At 53.1% G+C, this 13,004-nt stretch overlaps 1 protein-coding gene and 1 pseudogene across 1 annotated transcript; one reads left to right on the forward strand and one right to left on the reverse strand.

The window, feature by feature from the left end:
* The first annotated feature begins 1,984 nt into the window (after positions 1-1,984).
* On the forward strand, positions 1,985-5,537 carry LOC120847471 (annotated as a pseudogene).
* A 3,183-nt stretch (positions 5,538-8,720) lies between these two features.
* Positions 8,721-10,809, reverse strand: LOC120847470. Its single transcript, XM_042292799.1, has 2 exons — positions 9,140-10,809; positions 8,721-8,943 (listed from the first exon to the last, which is right to left on the reverse strand). Exons 1-2 carry the CDS (start codon positions 10,804-10,806, stop codon positions 8,721-8,723), a joined length of 1,890 nt encoding a protein of 629 aa, XP_042148733.1. The 5' UTR covers positions 10,807-10,809.
* Between the last annotated feature and the right edge of the window lie 2,195 nt (positions 10,810-13,004).

Below are 13,004 nucleotides of genomic sequence, written 5' to 3' on the forward strand. Positions count from 1 at the left end.
ATTACGTCATCATGTCTGCAAAGAACTTTGTGGTAACGGGCACGTTACCACTTAGCCACTCCACATTATTAACATTTCGTTACAGCTCTTGTTTTTATACTATGATCATTTCCGTTGCAATATATACCAACAAAGAATTATGGTGAGCCAAGTAACGGAGTAGAACAGAAGGAATATTGAACAGAGTTCACAAAAAAGCAGACGTCTCCACCGGAGGGTGGAGACGTCTGCACCACCCGGTGAGGCAGTAGTCGCCTCCAAGGAGGTCAACGAGAATCCAGCCGCCGATGCCACCATGGCCGACCCTGACGCCTTTGCGGGCGGCGCGGCCGCGAAAAGGACGCGGGAGGACGACGCGACGAACCCTACGGCGGTGATGCAATTGCCTCCCCCTAAAGCGGCGCACACCTGGAGACGTCGCGCAGTCAAGCCCAACATCCCTTCGGACGACACAAGGGGGGCTAAAGCCTCTCCCGTGAGTGTGTGCGCCGGAGGTCGAATGAGGCGTCGGAGTCTGCAAGGCTAACGCACAGTCGCCAGACCATCGCCGAGGCGGGTCAGACAGCCGTTCCCAGCTGTGAAGGTCAAACAAAATGATGGCCACAAATCCAGAGGCGCGACTTGCGCAGGGTTTCGGTACAGTGGCTGTAGTTTCGGTTTCGTCTTTCTTTTTTCTGAGTAATGACGTTAAAGTGAGCGGCGCGGCTGTGGCTCGAGGAGAAGGAAGAAGGGAGACGCGCGAGGGCCGGGAAGAACGTCGGTCGGGCCACCTTTCAATCTGTACTGTAAATAGACGTTTCTTTTTATTTCTCTCTCACTGATGGAGTCCTTTCAGTCATTTTTTTAGACCATCAACATCCGCCCACCATCGGCGTTCCCAGTCATCGGGTCCCTGACGCAATCCTAAGAAGAAAACGAACCTTCACTGGCGCAGTCGACAGGATTGCGTCAGCGGGCCCCGCCGGCTGGAACGACTCAGCAGATTCAGCGGACAGCGACTCCATTCAACAAGAAGAGAGGCGGCAAGTTCCTGGGCCTCAGCAGCCGTGTTTAACGAAGAAGACTTGAATCGCCGAGACTTCGCTTCGACGCGGCTTCGAGAAGTGCTGCAGACCCACAGCCCTGCGAAGTGTCTACGACTCGGACACAGTTATCGGGCCGGACTGTTCCGATCGACAGACTGCGTGTGCTTGCCATAGGGACTTGTCAACCTTTAAGGGTAAGGTGCATGATTATTTTGACTAGTGCCCGCCATGGAGCTACGTAGTGGGGAACGGCTTAGGCCGGTTACCTCGTTGGATCGGGATGGAGCTAATGATAACGATGTCGACGAGCGAGGTGAACCGTCACCTCAGAGTAGACCAGCGGCGACCGTGGGGACGCACGAGGACGGGGACAGTGGTGGCCGATCGAGTAGCTCACTAATTGAAAGAGAGATTGAGCTCGTAAGAGAAAAAGAACGGCTAGTGCGTCTAGAGCTTGAACTAGAGCGAGTTCGTGCGGAAAACAGACCCAGAACCAGTGGAGGCGGCGCAGAACTCAACCTGAGGGAAAAGGTGCTTAGCTTTTCCAGGCTCATGAAGGGTGTGTTGACACAAATGCCGTCGTCCGAACTGCTCGTACCAAGCTGGTTCGACGGTGTCGAAAATGTCTTTGCGACATATGAGGTGCCTGAGCGCCTGAGGGGTTCGCTCGTGCGACCTTACGGAGCGCATGCGGGCGCTGGTGAATAGGCTGCCTGTCGGCGAAGCGAGTGATTACGTCGGTTAAGGAGCGAGTTCTCTTGGAACTCAAACTGTCGCCGGCGGAGTGCAGGAGGCTTTTTCTCAAAGCCACTAGAATGGAGAAAGAATCCTGGACTCAGTTTGCGACACGGGTTGAGAGCTGCTTTGAGTATTATGCTCGAAGTCGCTCGATCGACTCTCTCGAGGACTTGCTAGCATTAATGGTTTCTGACCGCGTTAGAGATCCCTTGCCTGTCGACATGCAGACCTATGTAACGCTAAATGAGACCGGAAAATGGCTTAAACCAGTAGAGGTGGCTGCACTGGCTGATCGTTTCGACGAGGGCGAGCGATGCAAAAAGCGAGATCACCCGCCAGCTAAGAGCCGCGCATACAACACAACAGAGGCCACTTCTCTTGAGGAGAAACGCGAGAACCGAAAACAGGACACTAAACCTAACGCTTCTACGGTGAAGTGTTTCAGCTGCCAAGGATTGGGACACTTTTCTCGTGACTGTCCGCGTAAGACGGCAGATGGAGAACAAAGAAATTACTCCGTGGTGGGCAACATCTCAACAAATCTAATACCATCTCAGCAGAGTATGTTTCAGGACATAAATGTCAATCAGAACGGTACGCGTGCTGAGTTGCGGAGAGTGGAGGTCAAATGCGGACCGAGGATGGTGCAGGCGGTTATCGATTCTGGAGCGGAGATTAGCGTAGTGCGTAAGGGGGTGGCGCCTGAAATGAAGGGGTCGGCCGGAAGGGTGACACCGACTGGGGCGTTCGGGGACAGCGTGAGCGCCGTTCTACGCCATATACCGATGACTCTTCCCACAAGCTACGTTGTGTATGTCCCTCGAGAGGTGCCGCTCTTGTGCGCCGTCACTGAACAATTGGTTAACGGCATAGATATGCTGTTGATGCCCGATGACTACGACAGCCTAAAGTTGGCGTGCGGGAGGCTTGACTTGAAACCGATGGTTTGTGAAGCTGAAGACACGCTTACTGACGAATGTAATGAGGTCGCAGACGACGGCCATGGCGCACAGCTTCGGTTTCTACAAGGACGACCGGCCCAAGGACAAACCGCGCGTGGTGGCCCTTGTGGGCATGAGCCAATAGGTGCTCCAGGTGGTGCCGGTGGCCTTCAACAAGGACCGGCTCAAGGTGCTGGCTACTACCGTCGATGGAGTCGGGCCCCACGACTTCGGCATGGTGCTGGTGCGCTACTTCGTCCAGGAGTTCAAGGAGCGCTACATGCTGGACGTGGCCACCAACTGGCGCGCCCTCATGCGCCTCATCACCGAGTGCGAGAGGCTCAAGAAGCAGATGGGTGCCAACCCGCACGACTGGCCGCTCAACATTGAGTGCTTCAAGAACGACCGGGACGTTGCGGGCAAGATGAAGCGGGAGACCTTCGAGACCATGTGCACGAGCTGCTAGCGCGAGCCGAGCGCACGATGGCGTGGGCGCTGACGGTGGCCGGGCTGCGGCCGCCGGACGTGGAGTCGGTGAAGCTGGTCGGGGGTGGCATCCGGGCGCTGGCGGTCAAGCAGCTGGTCCGCAAGTTGTTCCAGCGGTAGCTCTCCACGACACTGCACCAGGACAAGGCGGTGGTCCGGGGCTGCGCCCTGCAGTGTGCCATGCTGTCACCCATCTTCAAGATGCGAGACTTTGCGGCGGAGGACGCCCAGTTCTACCCTATCGAGCTGTGCTACGACCCGGGCAAGGGAGAGGAAAGTCGGGCAGAGGTGTTTCCCCGCTGGCACCAACTGCCCTTCAGCAAGATGCTCACCTTTTACCGGAACAAGCCTTTCAACCTCGAGGCCAAGTACCCGAAAGAGACGGCGGTGCCCCACGCGGACCTGCAGCCGGGCAGCCTCACGGTGAACAAGGTTGTCTTCGCGGCCGGGGGCGAGGCGTTCGGGATCAAGGAGAAAGTGCGTCACAACCTGCGGGGCATCTTCTCGGTGGTGTCCGCCTCGGCCGTGGACCGCAAGTCCGACGGTCGACAGGCAAGTGCTGGGTGTGCAAACGATGGCTACCTAGCGGTGGCGGGGGCGGCGACTGGCGAAGAGGCACCCCCAACCCAGGGTGGAGACCCCGACAAAGTGACCGAGGGCGAACCTGTCAAGAAGGAGGATTGGCCCAGCCCAGAAGAAAAGCAGGCCAAGGTCACAGAGCTCCCGGTGGAGGGCCGAGTGCCGCAGCTGAGAGCCTTCGAGATGGACCAGCTTGTGGAGCGCGAGGTCCACATGGTCCACACGGTCCAAACGGACCGCATAGAGACGGAGCGACTGCTTTGTCAAGCAATGGTTTTTTGTTCGGCGCATGCGCGAACCGAAGCTTTGGTGTGTCTTTTTAAATGGATTGTATACTTTAAGTTGGTGAGATTTTTTTTTTGTTGTCGGTATGACTGACCGGGCAGTTGCGGGTTTCGTGAAAATAGCCTGGTGTAGAGAGAGCATATTGTTATATTCTGCGCCGACGCGGCGGTGCTCTAAAGCCTGGCTACATTGGACGCAAGCGCCGGTGAGTCACGTTCGACGTAGCCGGGAAACTACATGCACCGAGCGGACCTGGACGGTCGCCGGAGCGAGAAGAAAGGACAACCAACGGATTCAGGAGCGGGGCGAACACTGGCCGATGAGGCCGCAGATCACGCGCGGCTCATGCCGTCGCGTGCTGTCCTTTTTATTCTTTTATATGGATGCACGAGATGGCTACTTTAAAAAGGAGATGTCAAGTATCGCCATCTCGTGCAAATCAAAATACTACATTCTCCCTCCCTTAAAAGAAATAAGAAAATTGTGGGAGGAAGACTTACGTTATACATTCGTTATGTGAAAAAAATAACGAAAATCAAAACACTTCACCACCCGAAAATTGCGTTATTTCACTGGAAATATTGGTTTTGAAATTGTTCGTTGAAACACAAAAAAAAATGAAATTCGCAAAAGATTGTTCATAGACGTTCTTTGTGTGCACGACACGGAAAATTCAACAAAATCCTAAACAAGTCATCCGAACAAAACGGGTTTTCACTGAAAGTTCAGGTTGCATCATACTAGTCACGTGACGATCAAAATTTCATTCCAAGAGTCATATTTCAACTTAGAGCACTCTCATCTCTCCTCCTCCTGGGAGGAAAATGAAACATCCAACAATACCTTTTTGAGTACATTTGTATTACTATGATTTGTATTTTCTATTTCCATTTTTAATGTCCATGACACATTGTAGTGTTGACTGTTAGTTTGTTAGTTTGGTTATTGTTTAGAATATTGTGTTTGTCATGGACATTTTAACCTTGGCCAAGGTTTTGCTATAACAGTGATATGCTTTTAATGTTCTATATGTACCCAAAGTTGATACCAAAATGACCTTTTACGAAAACATAACTACAAAAGTCTTAGTCACTGTACTCCGAATCTGACTGAAAACTATCATCGCCAAGTGCAAGAATATAGTCTTTGAACTTCAGCGGAAGTCTTCTCTGGCGTATTGGCCGACCTTGCCTCGCTCGTGGTAGTGGAGCTGTAGATGGCTCGGAGATCGTGGGTTGTGTGTGGAACTCGGTCGTGAGTTCTTCCACTGAATCCTCAAGTGGAGGCATAGATGGCGTACTCGTTTCCGAAGACTCCAGAGGTGTACTCGTTTCTGGCGACGGCAAAACGAGCAGTTCTGCCCGTGTGTCTGGGCAAATTGCCAGATCGGAGAAAGGTAGTTGCTCTGCAACCACGGACTCTGGTGATGACCCTGGCACAGCGTCCAGAGCAGCAACAACCACGGGCCCAGGAAGAGGCCTGACCGCCGGAACAGGACCGGGACCAGGCTCACGGAGAGGCCTGATCTTGGCCTCAGGAACATGCCTGAGTACAGGCTTAGGGAGAGGCCTGACCGCAGCCTCAGGAACAGGCCTGACAAGCCTGTCAGGCTCCACAGACTGTCCAGCGTCTGCCACGGAAGCAGGGCAGAGCTCAGGTGCAGGGATCCCGATCATGTCGGGTACAGCCGACCCGAGATTCCCTTCAGAAACAGGAGCAGGGCCCCCAGGAACAGAGGCAGGCCCAGGGACAGCTCCAAGAACAGTTCCAGGAACAGGTCCAGGAACAGGCCCCGGTACAGCACGCGGAGCAGGAGACTCGGCCGCAGCAACCGGAACTGTAAACTTTGCCGCAGCAAACAGATCCGGCTCCTTGGGAGAACCCAGCGCTGCATGGCGAGGTGCACCTGCCATGGGTGCAGCAGATGAACCGGGTCTCCCCAAGAGACCAGACGCTGCGGGGTCACAGGAACCCTCCGGGCAAGAAAAGACAATTGGTACTTGGGACGTTGAAGTGCTTCCACGTCCAGGGGTCAGTACAGGAACCACTGGAGCTGCAGGAGGTATATACAAGTCATCTTCGTCATCATCATCATCCCAACCGTAGTCAGGAACTTGTGCTGGAGGCAGCTGTATGGACTTTGCAAGCTTCGCTGCGTTCCATTTCCTACCGTCAGCGAGTTGATATGTAGCAGGTCCTAACTGTGCATGTATCCGTTGTGGTTCTGTATATGTACTCCGCAACTTGTTATGATGGGTGGGGTTGAATACGCGAACAGCCTGCCCAGGATGAAACTGAGGGTGTCGTACCGCTCTACGATGGTCAGAATAATCTTTCATGTTTTGTTGATAGCGCTGTACTCTTCCTTGTAGCTGAGCTCGACGTTCCAAGAGATCGTCAGGTACCGTCCTAGTCGGCATGCCTTGTACGTCTAGTCTAGACCGATGATTTCGTCCATGAAGGAGAAAGGATGGTGCAAATCCTGTTGCAGGATGTACCGTACGTCGGTACGCTTCCAGGTGGTCTTGAACGGCATCTGGAAGTGGACGACCTTGTACAACAGCTAACTGAAGGCACGACTTCAGGACTCGGTTAAATCTTTCCACCTGCCCGTTACATTGGGGGTGGTATAATGACATTCTCCTATGTTTGATGCCATGTTGACGCAAGAAATCTTGAAATTCATGGGAGGTAAACTGTACTCCATTATCTGACACAATCTCGCAGGGCAGTCCCTCGCGTGAAAAAACGTTCTTCAAAAAGCTGATGACAGTCGCAGAAGTCACAGAAGACGTGGCTTGGACTTCTGGCCACTTGGAGTGGTAATCTATGAGTACCAAAAAAAACCTTTGACTGGCCGGTGCACGATCAACCGGGCCCACGATGTCGATTCCTAGCTTTTCCCAGGGCTGACTTGGAAACTGGATGGGCTGCAAGGGAGCCGGTGCAGCCTTCACTGGTTTGTCGGTAGCATGGCACGCCGTGCAGTTCTGGATCTTGTTCTTTATGTGTTCATTCATGAACGGCCACCAGTAGTGTTCCCGGATCACACTTGTGGTTCTTGTGATCCCCTGATGAACTTCGTGTGCTACTTCCACGATCCGGTCTCGAAACTCGACGGGGACGACAAGTTTTTCTCCCTTGTACAAAATACCGTCGTACAGCGACAGTTGGTCTCTGACGTGATAGTAAGGCCGGAGATCTGGATTGGTTTTACTATCTTCAGGCCAAACCGAGGTAGTATAGCGGATGACTGAAGGAAGAACTATGTCATTGGCTGTAGCCTGTTGAAAACCGCCTTTCGACAAAGGAACCATTACGACGGAAACAACTTCCTCGTCGAATCTCATGCCCTCCTCAGTATCAGACACTGGCAACTGTGAAAACGCGTCAGCAACGACGTTGGTGGCGCCCTTCTGAAACTCCATTTTGAAATTGTAATTCAGAAGTCGGGAGGACCAACGAGTGATCCTTAGAGGACGGATTCCAGAACCTTTGTTGGACAGCAACGTGACCAACGCCTGATGGTCAGTACGAATGACAAAAGACCTTCCCCACAGATACACGTGCCACTTTTCACACGCCCAAAGACATGCGAGAGCTTCCTTCTCGCCCGTGGAATACCTTCGCTCTGCATCAGTTAGCGAGCGAGACGCGAAGGCTACCGGACGAAGCTGGCTACCATACTGCTGCTGCAAAACAGCACCGAGACCGTACTGAGAAGCATCTGTGGCCACGACGATAGGCAACGTCGGGTCAAACATGGCCAAAATTGGAGCTTCTTGGATGGAAGTCTTTACTTTCTGAAAACTGACCTCGACTTCCGGAGACCAGTTGAAACGAACTCCTTTACGTAGGAGACGACGCATCGGTTCGACGACCGTGGAACAATGAGGGATGAACTTGCTGTAGTACTCTACCAGCCCTAAAAATGCTCTTAACTTCACTGCATCAGAGGGAGTTGCAAAATTTAGGACCGCATCTACCTTGGATGACAGGGGTGCTAAACCTTTCACGGAAAGATGGTGTCCCAAAAATGAGAGCTCCTGTACTTGGAAAACACCTTTACGGTTTAGCTTCATTCCCGCTTGGGAAATTCGAGACAAGACACGACGGAGATTCTCATCGTGCTCCTTCAAAGTGGATCCATAAACGATGATATCGTCCAGATAGAACTGAACGCATGGACAATCCCTTAGGATTTTGGACATGAGTTGCTGGAAAGCTGCGGGTGCGGATGCCAGCCCGAAGCAAACTCTCTTAAAGCGAAATAACCCCTCGTGGGTAATGAAAGACGTGAGGTCACGACTCACCGGGTCGAGACGGACTTGATGGTAGGCGGACGCCAAATCCAGCTTGGAGAAGATCGCCGCTCCCCGTAGAGAGTTTAACAGTTCATTGATGCAAGGAAGTGGAAATGAATCAATGACAACGGCCTGGTTCGGAGCTCGTAGGTCCACACACATACGGATGTTGCCATCGGGCTTGCGGACGACAACAATTGGTGACACCCACTCGGAGGCTTCGACACGTTCAATTGCGCCCTCTCGCTCCAGCTTGAAAATTTCTTCGGAAACCCGATCCCTTAGGGTCATCGGGAGGCGACGGAGCTTTGATTGGACTGGTGGAACTGTGTGCCGCACCTTGACCTTGTGCGAGTGATTCTTCAGCAGACCCAAGCCTGGGCTAAAAAGATGTTCAAAATCTTCGAAGCCAGGTGGCAACCTGGATGCGTCTCGCTTCGAGGAACCACCAACAAGGCTCGTCGAAGGACTGGATTTCTCTGGATGACGCTGCATACCTTGGGGCGCTTGACTCCCCGGATAATCTTGTGGACCGTGTAGTCCGTGACTCTCAGGACTGTGGAGCTCTTGACTCTCAGGATGACGCTGTGGATGATGGAGCCCTTGACTCTCAGGATGACGTTGCGGACGATGGAGCCCTTGACTCTCAGGATGACGTTGCGGACTTGACTCGTCCTCGAAGACTTTAGGTGTGGTCTCTTCAGAGACCGATGAAGCAGGAGACGGGTTCTCCGCAAATGAAGGTCTGGAACTTGCCGCTGGTCGAGAACCAGGGACTTGCGATGCTTGACAGGACGACGCGGGAAACGGTCGTCGCTGCGGGTTGGGCGTGGGCCTCACATCCCGCTGTGGTGCTCCTCCTCCGTGAGCTGCATTCGCATACAAACACTCATGTTTAGCGCCATTCAACACCAGTTGCAACTCGCGGACCGCGTCGATGCCGAGTAACGAACGTCCAGTCTTGGTTACGTAAAACTCCAACGTTGTCCAGCGGTTCTTAAAAATTACTTGTCCCACAAAACATCCAAGTACCGGAATGGTCTCTTGCAAATAGTGGACGAGAGGCGTCGACGGCGGATGTAACTTTATCCTCCGCTGCTTGTTAACTTCGTTAAACATGCGTTCATTTAGGATCGACACACATGCACCGGTATCAACAAGAAGACGAAGAGGGGTCCCATTTACCGTGATCTCGGCCATGAAGGCGTCACGACGCATGCTGCCGCCTTCTTGTCGCTCGGCCGTCCCGACGACCACAGGTTCCTCCGTCAGCCTGACGCTTGGCAGCTCCTCAGGAGACAGCGACTGGCCGACCACGTTCACCCGGCCGGGCCGGTCCCCTCTGAACTGTCTGTCGGCGAAGGTCCGCCGAGTACCACGGAATTGAACCGGGAACGATGCCTGTCGCCGATCGTAGGTGAAGGCAGCCGCCGGCGGGCGACGACTCTGACACGCCACTGCAAAGTGTCCCCACTTTCCACATAAGAAGCATGTCGCTTGAGACGACGGGCAAACCGCCCGATCATGACGGCGGCGTCCACAGAAGTAGCAGGCGTCGTCTGCTCCGATCCCACCCGTCCGAGGCGGAGCGGGCTCACGCCCACGCTGAGGCTGGCACACCCTCGCCGGAAAACGGGGCACGTGACCGGAGGCCACCGGAGCCCAAGGCATCCTGGGTCCAAGCTGCGACGGGGGGTAGCCAGGTTGAGGCCAGGGAGGGTAGCCGCTGTAGCCATCTTGCCCATGCTCGATGAAAGAAGACGACGCTTGGCCGCCATCTTGTGTTGCTGCCGTTTGACGTTTCTCGATCTGGACACGCTGGACTTCTGCCGCGACCGGGACTTGCGACTCTCGCCGCCGAAAACTTGCGGCCGTCTTCGCTCTCTGCTCGTACTGGCGAGCGATCTGGATAGCCCGCGACAGCGTTGGCAGCTCGCTGCCCTCGCACTCCTGCAGAACGCGATCCTGAACGCGTCTGGACTCCAGGCCTTCCAAGAAAACCTCGCAAAGTCTTTCATCGAGCGCGTTCCCCAGAGCACAAAACGAAGCCTGATGGCGCAACACGGCAAGAAACTCAGTTACCGACTGGCCAGGACGTTGGAACAAACCGCGCAGCTTCTGGCGTTCAAGCGCGATACTACCCGAAAACTCAAAATGCTTCTCGACTGCCTCCAGAAAAACCTGGAACTCGTCAGTCCCCTCCACCGCAACCGTCTCGTACAGCTGAAATGCATCCACGATGCGCTGGCCCTCAGTGCCCAACAGCGAAAACAGGATGGCTTTTTTCCGGAACGGTTCTACGAGATGCAACGCCGACGCGTCAAGAAAAGTCAGAAAAGCACGCTTCCATGCCGGCCAAGCTACTATCGGCGGACCGGGCACTGCCAAAAAGACGGCCGGCGGCGGGAACGCCGTTGGGCCGCTCGAAGACGAAGATGACGAAGTCATCTCACGATGAAAATCGAACGTACTGAAAACCTAGGCCTAATGCCTCCCCCCGAAACTCATCAAACGCGGCCTTTCCGCAAAATATGACTATTGTTCAACCGGAACAAAAAGGAATACATTTCATGAATACAGTTACGCGCCGGTTTCCTCAACCACTGACCAGCGACGCGGAGTGAAGCCCCCTCCCGAATCCCGGGTTACAAAAGAGGAAATGCTACATATTAAAACAAATATCCCATCCTCGTCGCCAAAATGTTATATTCTGCGCCGACGCGGCGGTGCTCTAAAGCCTGGCTACATTGGACGCAAGTGCCGGTGACTCACGTTCGACGTAGCCGGGAAACTACATGCCCCGAACGGACCTGGACGGTCGCCGGAGCGAGAAGAAAGGACAACCAACGGATTCAGGAGCGGGGCGAACACTGGCCGATGAGGCCGCAGATCACGCGCGGCTCATGCCGTCGCGTGCTGTCCTTTTTATTCTTTTATATGGATGCACGAGATGGCTACTTTAAAAAGGAGATGTCAAGTATCGCCATCTCGTGCAAATCAAAATACTACACATATGTTCCGTATACGCCTTTGCAGATTTTTTTTTAGATGCACGTTTTAGTTCATATTATGCAAGCCTTAAGGCACTTTTGGTAGTAACAGGGTGTTTAGAGCCTTGGCGGGCACATTCAAAATCACCTTACAAGAGCGACCAGTGTATGACGGGCGGACATTTTGTTTTTGTGTGTGATAATTTGTGGCATTGAGGCCCCAAAATTATACTTGTTGGGGAGGTGTGAAGGTCAAACAAATTGATGGCCACAAATCCAGAGGCGCGACATGCGCAGGGTTTCGGTACAGTGGCTGTAGTTTCGGTTTCGTCTTTCTTTTTTCTGAGTAATGACTTTAAAGTGAGCGGCGCGGCTGTGGCTCGAGGAGAAGGAAGAAGGGAGACGCGCGAGGGCCGGGAAGGACGTCGGTCGGGCCACCTTTCAATCTGCACTGTAAATAGACGTTTTTTTTTATTTCTCTCTCACTGATGGAGTCCTTTCAGTCATTTTTTTAGACCATCAACATCCGCACACCATCGGCGTTCCCAGTCATCAGGTCCCTGACGCAATCCTAAGAAGAAAACGAACCTTCACTCCAGCCAAGATAAAAACCGTGCGGTCCGTACCTCCTCCTTCTGAATGGCGGTGATATTAGAAGCGTCACTAAGAACGGCAATGATTAATGTCCGCGACTTGCAGCCCGGCGCCGGCAATACCAGCTCAACCGACTGTTTGCTAAGAACGAGCTTGATATCATCGCTGTTCAGACACAAAGGTCGAGAGCCAAGAGCGGACGGACCGCATGGTGCAGCCTTTTCGAACTCTTTTTAACGTATGTGTGCCGCACGCCGATGGAACTTCGGGCGTGTGGTGTTTATTTATTCGCTGGTCACTAGGTGTGACTGAGGCGGCTATGTTTGCGTGTGCCTTCTGCCGCTTTCTTGTCTGCGATTTTCCATTTCCTAACGTCGAATGGCGTGTCATTTGTGTTCACGCGCCGACTCGCGAGCGGGAGCGCAAAGCGTTTTTCGAAACTATTTAACGTGTACATTACCTGTGAGAGGGCTGTTATTTTGCTCGGTGATTTTAATTATGTTTGCGCGCCTGAGAATCGCTCGAATCAGGTCCACGTCCGCGACCACAGCGCTATTTTGTTTAAGCAATATTGTCGCGAGAAATTTATTAGAGGACGTCGCATCTGTTTCCTCAAAAAGCAGCGTTTCTTTTACCCATTTTCAAGGCCAGAGTGACGCGCGACTCGACAGAGCATACATATCCCTGGATTTAGTTCCTCTTTGCTCCCATTACTTGGTTCAGCCTGTGTCCTTCAATGATCACGCTCTAGTTATGTTTATTCTAGGGAGCAAGGTTAAAATGCCCGGATGGAACTGGTCATTATGGAAGTTTAACAGTTGCCTCGTGAAAAATTAAGTTTTTAACTGTACGAGGATAAGCAGACCTTGTGCGGGGTGAAGTGAGAATTTCCTAAAGAGGGCGTTAAATGACTGTTATTGAAAGGAGCACTATTCTCAGTAAACATACGAAGCAGAAAAAGTAGGAGCTGCAGCGCCAGCTGAACATCCTTCTGATCGAAGAAAGGCGAAGCCAGGCAAGTTTGTCGATGAAATAAGAAATACTAAAAGTCAACTGGAGGTC

Source organism: Ixodes scapularis, unplaced genomic scaffold (assembly GCF_016920785.2).
Source record: "Ixodes scapularis isolate PalLabHiFi unplaced genomic scaffold, ASM1692078v2 PGA_scaffold3__209_contigs__length_174095766, whole genome shotgun sequence".
Lineage (NCBI taxonomy): Eukaryota > Metazoa > Arthropoda > Arachnida > Ixodida > Ixodidae > Ixodes > Ixodes scapularis.